The 15,039-nt window shown below is 47.1% G+C and overlaps 1 protein-coding gene across 15 annotated transcripts in view; it reads left to right on the top strand.

The window, feature by feature from the left end:
- The window catches only part of GRAMD1B (GRAM domain containing 1B), a 172,371-nt gene that overhangs the window by 81,690 nt on the left and 75,642 nt on the right, over positions 1-15,039 (top strand). The window contains exon 1 of one of the 15 annotated variants that reach the window (XM_043579674.1): positions 12,215-12,490. The exons of the other annotated variants lie outside the window; for them this stretch is intronic. Coding sequence (XP_043435609.1) covers positions 12,342-12,490 — 149 coding nt within the window. The 5' untranslated portion in view covers positions 12,215-12,341. Of the gene's footprint in view, positions 1-12,214; positions 12,491-15,039 lie in introns of those variants that run through there. 15 annotated transcript variants of the gene reach the window in all.

The raw sequence follows: 15,039 nt of genomic DNA on the forward strand, positions 1-15,039 counted from the left end.
GAAAAAGGGTCGTCTGTTTAGGGTTCGGTACCGCCTGTGGTTTCAGGGGTCCGCTGGGGTCTTTGAGGGGATCCCCCCCGCGGATAGGGGGCACTTGGGCTTCTTTGTTCTGGTTAGAGACCCTTTCTCCTGGCCATTCGGAGACTTTTTGTCATTGAATTTCATTTTTGGAAGAGATGGTTTGGGGCTTCTCGTGATAGAACGCTTCTGATCCCTTGTCCAGAAGGCCGGACGTTTGTTTCCTAAATGAACTAAGGTGAAAGACTGGGTAAAGTAGATAACTGCTAGATGTCGTTATGTGTCCTTACCCTTAACGCCGTTCTTTGGTTCCTATTTGCACAAAGATGTTGAGTTAAACTGGGTAGGCTAGGTTCTGCTCTGACAGCAACCACTGTCCTCCCCCGCCCCCTCCAAACTCAGTAGCTTGACTCATCGTAAGCTAACTCTTGAGCACTGCAAGCCCCTCTGAGGCTCTGGAAAAGACCCCAGGGAGGCTGTCCTCTGTGAGGCATACGGTGGCTCGGTGATCTAGGCCGTAGAGTCTCCTGGCATCCCCTCCGCAGTCACTGCAGAGGTCAGGGGGCAGGAGAGCCTGGCTCTTCGGTGCTTCTCCTCGGAAGCGAGCACGCTGCCCTTGCCCTTCAGCATGGTCCATGGTCATCACGTGGCCTGACCGCAGGAAGGCCGGGAAACAGTACGGCTTCTGAAGGGCAGGAGGGGAGGAGAACCAGGAGTCTTGCTGGGCACCAGTGATGGCCACATGGCTGCTTTTATGGAAGTGCAGCCATGGGCCCACCCCCCCTCCTGAAAACCCGCTGATGGTTTTCTTATTGCCTGTAGGATAAAGGCCTTGATTTGAAATGTCATGGAAGGACTTGTGTAACCTTAGACCAGGGGGTCAGCACCCAACAGCCAGGGGTCAAGTTCAACTTGCTGTCTGTTTTCATGCAGCTAAGTATGTTTTGGGGGTTTGTTTGTTTGTTTGTTTTTACATTAAAAAAAAAAAATTTTTTTTAACGTTTTATTTATTTTTGAGACAGAGAGAGACAGAGCATGAACGGGGGACGGTCAGAGAGAGGGAGACACAGAATCTGAAACAGGCTCCAGGCTCTGAGCTGTCAGCACAGAGCCTGATGCGGGGCTCGAACTCACAGACCACGAGATCATGACCTGAGCCGAAGTCGGCCGCTTAACCGACTAAGCCACCCAGGCGCCCCTGTTTTTACATTTTTTAAATGGTTGAAAAAAATCAAGAGAAGAGTGGTATTTCATGACGTGAAAATTATATGAAATTAAGATATTAATGTCCATAAATTAAGTTTTATTTGTACCCAGCCACACTCGTTGGCGTATGGCATTGTCTGTGGCTGCTTTCGTGGTACAGTGTCAGAACTGAGCACTTACGACAGACACCTATGGCCCACAAAGCTAGACTATTTATTGTCTAGCCCTTTACACAAAGTTTGCTGCCCCCTAGTTTAGACGGATAAAGATGCCTCTCAAATGCAGCAAAGTGGTATGTTTTCACTGAATACTTTAGAGCTAGCCGGTCTTATTCGAAACGCTGTAACAGTGTTCAAAAAACCGTAACGGTGACCGTGATAAGGATATTAATAGTAAGGATAAGGATAATAGTAAGGATAAGGATATTAATAGTAATAGCTAATACTTCTACAGTAACTTACTATATCACACGTATCTTAAATGTTTTCTATATATTAGCCCGGAGCTGTTTTTTTGAGCTATATGTTATTATGGTGTAGGTTTTACAAATCGGTAAACCGAAGCACAGAGAGGTTAGGTCATCAGCTCAAGGTCACACAGCCCCTAAAGTGTTCAAGCTGGCAGTCTGACTTAAGATCGTGCTCTTAACCACCACAGTTATAAAGCAGTTGGAACACGGGCTTTGCCTGTGAGGAGAGAGAAGACTGATACTCTTGAAAAGTTAGAAGAATTTGGCAAGATAATCTACGAAGGTGTTTAATGAAGACGAATTACAACTAGAAAGGTATGCAAGAACGGAGAGGGAGAGAGCAGTGATGGGCAAAGTAAATGGAGAAGGGCTGAACAGGAGTTAGAATGAGTGCCTAATATGTATGTATGTATGTATTTATTTATTTTTTTTATTTTTTAGAGAGACCGTCAATCAGGGAGAGGGGTAGAGGGAGAGACAGAGAGAGTGGATCCCAAGCAGGCTTCATGCTCAGTGCGGAGGCTGATGCAGGGCTTGATCCCACAACCCTGGGATCGTGACCCTAGCCGAAATCAAGAGTCAGTCCGATGCTCAACCAACTGAGCCACCCAGCCCTCCTGAGGGTTGAGCCTTGAACGATGAGGATGCCTGGAATTTCAAGAGAAAGAACTAGACAGGGAAGAAGCAAGAGCTAGACCACAGAAACCACAGTGAGGGCCTGGTGGCAGGGAGCAAGAGCTGCGTGGCCTGATCAGAATGCAGGGGTGTGTGGGGACACGGGGGTAGATACTCAAATGGTAAGACAGGTTCCACCTGCAGATAGGATCGTCTCACAGGTGAGGCAGAGGTGTGCGGGCTTGCTGTACTCAGCCGGGAGAAGCCCTCGGGTTCAGGATGACCACAGAGGGTGGAGATATATTTCCAAACTTGGTGGGCAAGATGTTCTGGGGCCTGGAGCGTAAGTGGGTGGTTTGAGAGCAGGCAAGAAGAATAGTGTTGCAAATTAAAAACAATGCTTCTGTGAGCTTTTCTTTATTTGTCTCTTTCCTTTTTTAATTTATTTTATTTTAGAGAGAGCGCATGAGTGGGGGAGAGAGGAGAGGGAGAGAGAGAATCTTAAGCAGACACCACCCTCAGTGAGGAGCTGGACGCAGGGCTTGATCCCACAACCCTGGGATCATGACCGCAGCTGAAGTTTAGTCCGAAGCTCAACTGACTGAGCCGCCCCGGTGCACCTCTTTCTTCCTTCCTTCCTCTCTCTCTCTTTCTTTGTCTCTCTCTCTTTCTCTCTCTCTCTCTTCTCCCCCTCCCTCCCTTTCCATCTTCCTTTCTCCCTTCCTCCCCTTCTCTCTCCCTCTCTCTCTCTATCCCCCCCTTCTCTCTTTTTTATCTCATGTAACCCTCACACAACTCGACAGGGAAGGTGGTATTTATCCCTTTTTTACAGGTAAGGAAACTGTGTCTCAAAAGAGGTTTAAGTAACAGGGCCAGGACCCCATGGTTATTGGCAGAACTGGGATAAAACTGAAATTGTCTGTCTGTAAAGCCTGTGCTCTTAAGCTCTACACTTAAGTACTTGACTTAGTGGGAAAAGTGTTTATTGGTAGAAATTTGGAGCTTTATTTAATTTATTTATTTTTAAATGTCTATTTATTTTGAGAGAGCGCATGGGGGAGGGCCAGAGAGAGCAAGGAGAGAGAATCTCAAGCCAGTTCCTTACTGTTCGTGCAGAGCCTGAAGTGGGGTTCGATCTGGCGATCCATGAGATCATGAGCTGAGCTGAAATCAAGAGTCAGACACTTAGCTGACTGAGCCACCCAGGTGCCCCCAAAGTTTAGAGCTTTAAACTTAACAATTTAGGAAGGGTTTGGTGTGGAGGTGGGGTGGTCTTTCTGGGGAGTGGTGTCGTTTGTATCAGGCGATCATATAGTAGAACAGTTTTTCAGAGTGTTCACCTCTGTGCTGAACCATGACCCTTGTCATTGCCGATCTGGTGGCTTCACTTTGGGGCTGGGTCAGAGTTTATTTAAAAAAAAAAATTGCTTTTGTTTTTTGTTTGTAATTTTTTTTTAATGTTTTATTTATTTTTGAGACAGAGAGAGACAGAGCATGAACGGGGGAGAGTCAGAGAGAGAGGGAGACACAGAATCTGAAGCAGGCTCCAGGCTCTGAGCTGTCAGCACAGAGCCCAACGCGGGGCTCGAACTCACATACCGTGAGATCATGACCTGAGCCGAAGTCGGACGCTCAACCGACTGAGCCACCCAGGCGCCCCTGTTTTTTGTTTTTAATTTGTAGAACGTATCATGCATCCAAAAGAAAGTATATAATGTATAGCTGTTCAACTTAAAGGAGAAAAATTAAACATTGTTCATCATCCAGTTAAGCATTATAACAATGCCTAAATATTTGAAAGCCATTCAGTTTGTTTATTTGTTGTATAAGATTTGTGAAAATATTCAAAGGCTGGAAGGATAAGCCCCGGAAAATGCAGGTCTTGGGGACTGAGCACTGACTGCATACCTGCGCACCTGTACCTGGGCCAAGTACTCTTGTCCCGCCCCCCCCTCCCCTAGGGGGTATGTTACAGGTATGTTACACTTCTCAGGCAGTGCCTCTTTGTTCTGACGGACTCTGGACTCGAATGGCTGCCCCTAGCACAGGGCTCCCTCCCTTTAGCTCTGTGGGGGACCCTAAGGGACAGGCGTAGGTGGTTCTGTTCCTTTCTGGTTGGGTGATTCTGGGCAAGTTACCTACTCTGTCAAGCCTTGATTTTTCTCATCTATAAAATGGGGCTAATCCCACCTGGCCTTGGAGGGCTTTGGGAAGATAATTCCTGAGCATGTACTCAGGGGGAGGCCTGGCCCATTGTAACCTTATAAAGGTTAAGCTGCTGTTAAAATTTTCATTGTCTTACGTTTGACATTGTGCAAAAAGAGAGCATGGTCATAACCTGGCTCTCCACATACTTAACATCCACAGTTGTCTCTCACGCCCTGGATGGATACAGAGAACTCTGATCATGATCTTTCCTGGAACAGCCAGGAAAGTTTTACTTTCAGTCAGTTTTACTCCTTCTTTGAAGTTAACAGCCTCCCAAATCATGTATTTTAGTCTCGCTGCTGGAACTCTTCTGTCTGCTGCCCCCTCCGGGTATGGTCACTTGGTCACTTAACTGGAGGCTAGGATATGTTCTGCCACTCACTGAGCGTGTGACCTTCTTCGTCAAGGCACCAGCGCCCACATCTCTAAGATGATAGTTGAGATTAGAACAGCAGGTTTTCTCTCTTCTGGATGCCCATGGACTTCAGGCTAAGGTTCTCTGGAGTACAGGACCCTTTAATAGTCTCAAGTTCCCACTGGATCCTTGCCGTCCTCTTCTTAATCATTTATTCGTTTGTTTACTTGAACATTTCCGGAGTGCCCACTGGGCTCGTGGTAGAAACACAAAGACCAGGAGCAACCAGTCCTTGCCTTGGGGCGGAGGGGTGGGGGGCTTGACTAAAGTAGTGGGGAGCCAGACCTGGACTCCCAGTGCTGCATATTGTAGGAAATTTCCACAGAGGGACTCAGATCCCTCTCCTGCTGGAGTGCAAATAGATTTATCTTCCAGTTAAGATCTTTTTTTGGACCCATTCTCCTGAGACTGGGAGCCTCACTGTTTCATAATAGCTTCCCTGCAGCGACCTCAACTCTTTATGCCTTACTGAATGGTCGGAGTTTATATCCGGTGGCATTATGACATGCAAAACGCCTTTGTTTCCCAGAGGCTCCACTCCACAAGCCCCAGGATGCAAATTTTGGGAACTGTCACCACTGGGCTTTTGGAGGTGATCTGCTGTGCACGTGATGATGATTATTTTTTAGCTGTCTTTTGAGTCTAAAGCATACTCTTATTTATGGAGTCTCTGTTGACCCTTGCTTGTTCAAATGACTTTTTTTTTTTTTTTTAAGTTTATTTGTCTTGAGACAGACAGAGCGCAAGCAGGGGAGAGGCAGAGAGAGGGGGAGAATCCCAAGCAGATTCTGTGCTGTCAGCACAGAGCCCCATGTCGGGCCCAAACTCATGAGACTGTGAGATAACGGCCTGAGCTGAAATCAGGAGTCGGACGCTTAACCAACTGAGGCACCCAGGCGCCCCTCAAACGGTGCTTTTTTTTTTTTTAAATCTCTGATTCCGTGAACCAAGCGTTTCTACTTCATGCTCTTGTCTTCTTTGATACAAACAAGTGGAGTAAATCTGTACTCCCGGGAGGCGCATTGGTAAGAGGATCTAACCGCTGCCATTCACCTCTTGAGCCGTCTTTGTATGAGCCATTACGTTTATGGAAGCCGTGATGGTACTCCTTTTTACAAAACTCTGGACCTAGAGCAGTACTCTGCTCTGTTAAATGCTGACACTATTGTGTGTGCAGCTGTACAATTGGTTTTTCTTGTTTACTGCCGTCCTAACCTTCTTTCTCTGTGCACCTTCCCCCGAGCATATTTCCAAGCCTAAGTTAGGACCACTTTTGAGATGATCCCTCCTGCTAAACGGAATTGGTAATTGTCACCAGTCACAAAAGACGTCTCTCACCACCACTGCCAGGAGGAGGGCTGTGAACTCCAGGCCCTCACCTCTCTCTCTCTCTGCTTCCTCGCTGCCTGCAGGGGCCAAGCCCCTGGCTGCGCAGAAAGCATATTTATGATAATCTCCCAGCCAGCCTTCTCTTCACATCCTCTTGCCCTAATCATTCACGTTGGAAGCTTCAGAGCTATTTTTTCCTTTGTTCTTCCTCATTCTCCACATAGTTAGTTCTCTTTGCAGCCTCTCTGGTTTGTCCTCTGTCCTTTCCCATGACTTACTGTCATTGTCCTAATTCATAACCAACCTTCCATGCCTTGCTTGGCCTTTTGCAGTAGCCACCTGGCTGATCGCTTTTTCTTCTTCTTCTTTTTTTAAAAGCTTTCTTGAGATACAATACACATACCACACAACTAACTTAAAGTGTACAATTCAGTGGATTTTAGTATATTCACGATATGTGCAATAAGATGACAGGTAATTTGAGGACATTTTCATCACCTCGGAAAGAAACCCCGTCCGTACATTTTAGCAGGTAACCACCCCCCCCCCCCCATCCCAACCCTCACAACCCGGCAACTACTAATCTATTTCCTGTCTCTGTAGAGTCCCCCGTTCTGGACTTTTCATGAATGGAATCATGAACTGGCTTCTTTCACTTAGTATAATGTTTTCAAGATTCGTTTAAGTCATAGCATGTATCAGCACTTCTTCCCCCTTTGATGGCTGAATAACCTCCTCTCTTCCTGGAACTCTTGGGGTCCATTAATGATTCAGCTATCATACAGGTCAGATTTCCAACCCCCAAAACTGAACTTGGCCCCTAGGAACCTACAAAATACAGCGGACACTGGGGCATGGCACTTAAGGCCTTCCCCATTCTGGCTCCATGGTGACTGTCCAGCCTCGTCGTCACTCCACACTTCCACGGGGCTCTACTGTCCCCACCATCCCGACACTCCTTTCCTTAGCGAGGGGCGTGTCGCCCACGTACTGTGTCCTATCACTGCAGTCTTGGGTTATGTTACCCCTTTGCTTATGGTTCTCCGGTCTTTGGCTGTAGAAATCCCATTTCTCTTTCAGACTTGTCTTCATTCTCACCTTGAAGAAGTCCACCCCAGGTTTATCTCATCTCCAGTTAGGAATTAATTCGTCCTTCCCATTCTCTGTGCACTTCCGTTGGATCCCCATCATTTCAGTCTTGGATTAAAGCATCGTTCTGTCTTTTATAACATATTAAATCTTTTCCGAAACGAGAGAGTCATTCCAAATTTTGTTTTATCTTCTGGTGCTCTCTACAAGGCTTTGCACATAGTTGGTGCCCAGAACAGATTTGCTGGATAATTGATGGCCCTCTTGGATTTGTATAGTCCTTTCTGCTTTTCAGAGTTCTCTTACATATTTTCTCTCTTCCAAAAATCAGAAGTAAAGAGCTTTTTTCCAGAAAAAGATTATCAGTAGTTTTAACTTGTTTGAATATTGATGGTTTTTTGCATCACCGATTGCCTCTGCGTATTCTAATGTTGGTAGAAACATTAGAAAATAGAAAGTCAAAAAGAACTCCATCATAACACCACCCCTCAGTGATAATCACTGTTAATATTTTGGTTTTTATCCTTTGAGCTGTTTTTTCTATGTATACTATACATAGATAAACATAGGTGAAACTTATAATTCGTTCTATACACTGTTCTGGAATCCTTTAATTAACAGCATCTGATCTCTCTATAATAATAAGTATTGATTTACATAATTACGTTTAAGGGGCAGTATTGCAAATATGCAAGTACTTGTCTATTCTCCTCCTGTTTGACACTTAGGTTATTTCTTATTCCTCAAGATTAAAAATAATGTCATACTAACATTCTTCAGGTAAATACCTTAGAAGCCAGATTTCTAGGTCAACAGCTTTTTTTTTTTTTTCCGTTTTTATTTTTAAGTAATCTCTACACTCAATGTGGAGCTTAAGTCACAACCCCGAGATCAAGACTCGCATGTTCTACCCACTGCGCCAGCCGGGGCGCCCCTAGGTCAGCAGCTTTAATACAGAGTGCCAAGTTGCCCTTCGGAAAGGTCGTTCCAATTTACACACCCGCCAGCAAGTTATGAGTGTTTGTTCCTTCCCCTTGTCCTTGCGTGCCTCGGCATTACCGTTCTTTTTAGTCTTTGCCAATCTGATAATCCACAAGTGATATCTTAGAGTTGCATTCATTTGCGTCTCTTTCTTTGATCCTTGGTGACATGCTTTTAATTTCCTTATTACCCATGTATGTTTCTCCTGTGAAATACCTTTTTGTTCTCTGCCCACCTCCCTGTTGAGGTGTTTGTCTGTTTTGTCTCTCAGGACTCGACTGGAATAAGGATATTCACCCTTAGGTCATACATGTAATAAGTATTTTCCCTGGGCGGTGTGTCTTAACTTCAGGCTGTTTTCGGCACATAGAAGTGTATTTGTTTGTGATCCAGTTAATTAATCACTCTTGTCCTCTATGGTTTCTGTGTTTGGCATTATTCACAGAAAGTTCCTCCCAAACCAGTACCATATACACACTCACTTTTGCTTTCTTTGAGTCCTTCTGGGATTTGGTTTTTTAAAGTTTAATGCATCGGTTCATTTTGACATATAATTGCATCTACTTTTATAAAACCCGGGTGATTAAATTACACAGCACAGGCCTAGAGGGGATTGTGATAGGTCCCGTCCATTTTCCTGGCATCAGAGCACCAGGTAGATGAGCACTTCTTTTCCAGAGTATGACAGTCTACCCTTTCCCAGCAGGTGCCCACATTTACCATAATTCCTTCTGAAATCACCTCTGTTGTTGTGTGCCAGTTACGTGTTAATAATAGTCTGGCCTGAGGATTAAATGAATTTGCACATGAGATGAACGACAGTCTATGGGATACTGCTTGGCACGTGAATATTCCACGTGTGTTTTATTGAATGACCGAATGAATGAAGGAAGGAATGGTGGTGTGAACAGTGGTAGCAGGTCACTGACGATACCGTGAGATAGCAGGAGCTGTTCCATTGAAGCAGAGCCTTGGCCAAAGCAACAGTCTCAGGAGAGCACTGGCTAATTACATGTGGAAGAAGGAAGAGTTATCATGTGGGTTTTGAGCAGGTGGCATTATAAGGGTTAGGACCCGTAGGCTGACATACACCATGCATTAGGTACATAACAGTGAAGCACACTGGAGAATTCCAGGGGATGCTGTAGAGATATGGGGGAGTTCACCAGGGAAGTCGCCCTGGGGAAGGTGCATTGAGAGCAGAGCTTTTTTTTTTTTTTTAACATTTATTTATTTTTGAGACAGAGACAGAGCATGAACGGGGGAGGGCAGAGAGAGAGGGAGACACAGAATCGGAAACAGGCTCCAGGCTCCGAGCCATCAGCCCAGAGCCTGACGCGGGGCTCGAACTCACGGACCGCGAGATCGTGGCCTGAGCTGAAGTCGGACGCTCAACCGACTGAGCCACCCAGGCGCCCCTAGAGAGCAGAGCTTTTGAAGGAAGGTTGGGGCCGCATAGGAGGGATTCATGGAGTGAGGTCATTTTATGCAGATAGAATGATGTAAGCAAGCAGTATTTTTTTTTTTTTAATTTGAAGTAGTGATTTTTTTTTTTTTGCTTTTTTTTCCCACCTCCTTTGCTTTTGATCTGTTTCCTCATTTCTCAGCTTTTTTTATGCTCCCTGCTTTTAGTGCCAGTTAGAAATTGTCATGACAAACGTTGTTCGTACAGTTGAGGAAAGTTATTCTTGAAGTGCTTGGGCTGTGGGGTAGAAAGACTCCAGGGAGTGGGAACGGAACGCAAGGAACAGGAGGGTGGCCCTCTGAGAGGACGTACCGTATCAGCCTTTTTCCAGCTCCACTCAAGACGGAGGTGAAGTTGGCCTTTTCTAAGGTTTACTCACCATACAGTAGACATTCCCCTGAATGAGTGAAAATAGGCATAGCACTGAGATGCATAGCCATTCAGGAAGATGGACAGACGTGAAGGACCCCGGCCCGCCGCAGCCTGGGAAGCTGGGTGGGCGGTGGACGTTTTCGCGGTGAGGGATGCTGAGGAGGACATCTCGAAGGGTGGGCCATTTGGTCAGTACCTCGCTAACTTTGCCGAGGAAGGAGACCCTGCCTCTTCTGAGCTTCCAATCTCAAGGAATAGGAGTCCAGAAGAACAAGAAAAAGAGGGCTTGGAAGGGCAAAGAGATGCTAAGCAAACTCCGGACCTAGGTGCCGAAGAATCCAGCATGAGTCATTGCAGTCGGCTGGTGTTGGCCGGTAGCTTTTCTTGGAAATCAAATTAGTGGGTACAATACAATCCCAGCGTAGAAGAGCAAGAAATGGGTTTCTGCCTCCATATCTTTTATTCCTTAAGGAACAAATCCCGTAAGGATTTCACCCTTTCTTCCACTAAAGCCCTCCGTCAGCCTGCCTCCTCTTCTTGTAAATAAAGTTTTATTGGGACACAGCCACGTTCTTTCCTTTTCCATGTTGTCCATGGCTGTTTTAACCCTACGGAAGTAAGAGTTCAGTGCTGATGGCGGACTCTGTGGTCTGCAAAGCCCAATATATTTGCTATCTGGCCCTTTACAGAAAAAGTTTCCGACCCCTGCTTTATATTACGAATAGATAACTAATTTTGCGCTGTTTTTCCAGGAGAATCCTGGTTTGCACCAACCCATGCCGTTTGCTAAATGAGTGCCCCTTTTCCTCATGGCACATGTTTGCAAGATGACTTCGAACCGGTGGTGTGGTCTAGGATTCAGGCTTCTTGAGCACATAGTCTGACCATCTGAGCTGCCTGGGAGACCCACGTGGAGTGGCTAGTACTCTAATATAACAGCCATTATTAGTTTCTGGTATTTATTTGCTGTTCAGTAAACGCCAAATTACAGAGAAACTGGGGCTCAGGGAAGTTAGGGAAGCTGCCCGGGTTACATAAAGTGGTAGCAATTGAACCCTGTCTGTGGGAGGAGAGCCCTTGCCCCACCCCTCCCCTGCATTGCCTGCCACCACCCCACACCTCGCCCTTTCCTCCCAACCTCCACCCTCTACCCCCATGTCTTTGTGATTTCTGGATCTTTCATTCATCAGCTTTTGCTCTTCTGGACGAAATACCATGTTTCTCTTGGAGCATCCATTCCTCGGTCAGTTTTCTTTTTGACCCCATCCCCCCTCCTGCAGTCATCTTTCTGACCTTGGCCCCCAAGCCCCACTTTCTTGGGGCTGACTCTCCTGGGGGGGGAATGATTTTGAGAGGCAAATGAGGTCTTGGGTTCCCTGCACGTCAGCAGTTCCTGCCGGATGGATCGCTGAACCTCATTTAGAGCGGCAGCTGTCCCCCCAGGTGCTCTGCCTTTTTCAGAAGACAGCAGGTGCCCAGAGAACCAGCTGGAGGGGGGAGCACGGCCCAGGGCCCCGGGGCACCAAAGTGGCAAAACGGCAGCCGCTGGGCAGGCTGAGCTGGCATTTCTGACCTTTGCGGAGAGAGGGCGTCCTTAAAGGGACAGCGAGCTCTTTTCTTTCCTGGTGGCCGGCTGCCAGTTCAGATGCCAGGGATTTGAAGAGGCCATTGTTCTGGCAGTGGAAGATGGGGGCCCAGACCGCCCAGTCTTTTTTTCTTTTCCCGTTACCAACCGCGTGTCCCCCTCTGATGTGCAGCCTGTCAAGTGTGGAGGGACGGTGAGCTGTCTTCAGTCACCCACCCTCCCCTCCTCCTCCGCAGTCAGAAGGCAGCCTCAGTCACCAAGGCTAAAGAACAGACTAGCCCTCACACAGCCTCAGGCTCCCCCTCCCCCAGGGCAGCCGCTCTAGTGGAGAATGAATGGTCTCTGCAGGCTGCAGTGAGGTGCCCCATGAGTTGTTTACTTGTCCAGGTGAAGCAACAGGACTGGTTTTCTACAAAGTGCCTTTTGTGAACCGCCGTCACTGGAACCACCTTAGGTGCTTGTTACAACTGTACGTTCTAGGTTCCGGTTCTAGAACCTCCGGGGCCCCAGAATCTGAATAGCAACAAGCACACCACAGCTTGAGAACCACTAACTCAGTACTTTGGACACCTGGCTGGCCATCTGAATCATGTGGGGACATGTGGAATCAGACTGTCTGGGTGGGGCTCATGAATTTGAGCAAGGGAGCCTCTCTTTAGTGGTTAAGAGCAGATACCCTGGAGCTGGTGCACTGGGTTTGAATCCTGGCCCCACCAGCTACTATCTCTATGATCTTGGGTAAGTTCCTCAAGCTCTCTTGTGACTCAGTTTTCTAACCTGGAATATAGGGATAATCTAGTATGTGCTGCATAGGGTGATTATGAGAATTAACAGAGTTGATGTTTATAGAGTTCTTACAATAGAATTAACACATTAGTAGCACCATATACATTTTTTGTGGAATCTTTTTTTGGTCTTTCTTTCTCTTTCTTTCTTTCTTTCTTTCTTTCTTTCTTTCTTTCTTTCTTTCTTTCAATAAGGTCAGAGATCATGATTTGAATAGTCTTTTAGTGGCAAAGTCCCCTGGCTAAGCTGGCCTTGTAGTCTTCAGTAAATGACTGGCAGTTCTCAGGTGCATCTCCGTGACTCGCTCTGAAAAGGCCGGCCTACCATTGCCCTGCCCTATAGAGTAAGGAGAAAAATCCCTGCCTGGCTTCCACCTCTAGGAGAGGTGATGTGGATAAGGATTGGAATGCTATCACAAGAAAGGCCAGAGGCCACATCTATAAGGCTGACTGACCTCTTCAGAGGGAATTGAAGGATGGGAAAACAAACTCAGGCCAGAAATAGCTAGACATAAATACAAGGTATTATAATTACTGTCCACACCCAACTCGGTCCCCTGAGTTAAATCGAACCGTCTGCACAGCTTTCCTGACCTCAAGGAAGGAGAATGGACAGAAGTGTCCGTGGTGGGCTCAGCAGGGGTGGGGTGGGGTGGGGTGGTGTGTAACCAAGGGTACATGGGAGGCGCCACCCTCAGGGGCACCACTGAGCCAAAATAGGCACTAGGGTTGAGCATGCAAACAAGTTTTTATTATAACTTTTTGGTTTTTCAAAACCGTTACTTTTCTGGAAATGATCCTGTTGGACTTGAGTTTTCCACGTTAAGTATCCAGCTCAGGGCTGCGTTTTCTTCCCGTGCTCTGTCATTTCTCTTTGCACTCAGAGGTCAGATTTCTCCGGCTGCTTGTGGACATGGCGTGAGGTCGAGGAGGCGGGGGGAGAGACACCCAGCCTGGGAGGACTGGGCTCTTCTACTCCTACCTGGCCCCTACCTGGCCCCCACTCCTGCCCCAGGGTGTGCTGTGAAATCATCAAGGCCAGACAAAAGGCCGCACGGAGACTAGAGGGTTCTGATGCCATACACCCAGGCAGTGGTATTTTATAGATCCTGATACAAGGGTTTTGGGGGAGTCAAATGCTAGACTATTTAGAAGAAAACAAGCCAGTCCTCCGGGGCACGTCTCGTGGATGTTTTCCATCTTGATTGCAAATGTCAGCATACAGGGAACGCGGCAGTGGGCAGAGTTTTCCTAGCATCCACTCACTCCTACTGGAGCATATTTTACAAGGTTTCCAGGAAGCTTCACAGGACCATTTGTGTTCCGGGGGGGAGGGGGGAGGTGGTTTTGATACCTTTGGTGGCTCAGAGACCCACAGTGATGTGCAGGAGCAGGACCTCAGTGGATGGAGAGACTAATTTTGGCAGCCTCCCCCAGGAGAAGGATTTGGCCACCTGCCCTATCACTTAAGAATATTGATTCATCATTTTGGAAGCCAATGGAAAAGTTCCATTTTTCCCCCCCTTCCTTCTCTTCAGAGGAGCTGCAGGGGAGATCACTGCTTTGGGTGAGGATCTGAGCTGAGTGAGATCAAAAGGCCTTTCTACGCTGGGGCTGGGTAGAGGTTGTGGATGTTATTTTTGGCCCCTAACAGTAGAGGAAGACCGTACCTCTCGGTCTGGGGAAGAAGAACGTACAGAATTGAAACAGATGGAGATCCCCAGTGGTTTTCCCTACAAAAAGTGGAAGACCATGTGCTCTTTGACACGCTGGAGCCTCACTGGACATCATCTACTACTCGGGCCCGCTTTGCCACAGATGCTGACTGCGGATGAGTCAGGAGGTTTGGGAAGGTCATCTGGACCCTCCTGGAGGAGATGGGGATGTGAAACCAGCAGCCTGACTAGGAACTCACCCTCTGTGAGCCAGCCTCTTACAATGTGTGGCTGCCACAACTCTTAGGATATCCCCTCGTATTCCAAACCCAGTTATGCTACCCGGTAACTTCCCTTTGGAGAAACAAAAAAAAAATAAGGCTCCTCCGTTGGCTTTCTTTCTTCCCTCCTTCTTTTCAAATAGGGGACGCCCTGCTTGCTCTGAGGCATCTGTCCTACAGTCTAAATATCTAATTACTCTGCTGTTTTGTGTAGGGCAGACCCACGCTGTCTTATTTATCTTGTCTGACCAGTAGACCTTGTAAAGTGTGGCAGTATTTCTAGGTACACTCCCACCAGTATTATTTGGGGGAAGTTGATTACCTCTTCCACTTGCTTCTGTCGGTGAGGCCCACGTTTATTTATTTTTTTGATGTTTATTTATATTTGAGACAAAGAGAGTATGCATGTTCGGGGGGGAGGGGCAGAGAGAGACAGAAACAGAATCCGAAGCAGGCTCCCGGCTCTGAGCTGTGGGGCTTGAACTCACGAGCCGTGAGATCACGACCTGAGCTGAAGTTGGACGCTTGAACCGACTGAGCCACCCAGGCGCCCCTGCGAATTTATT

This window comes from Prionailurus bengalensis, chromosome D1 (genome assembly GCF_016509475.1).
Source record: "Prionailurus bengalensis isolate Pbe53 chromosome D1, Fcat_Pben_1.1_paternal_pri, whole genome shotgun sequence".
NCBI lineage: Eukaryota > Metazoa > Chordata > Mammalia > Carnivora > Felidae > Prionailurus > Prionailurus bengalensis.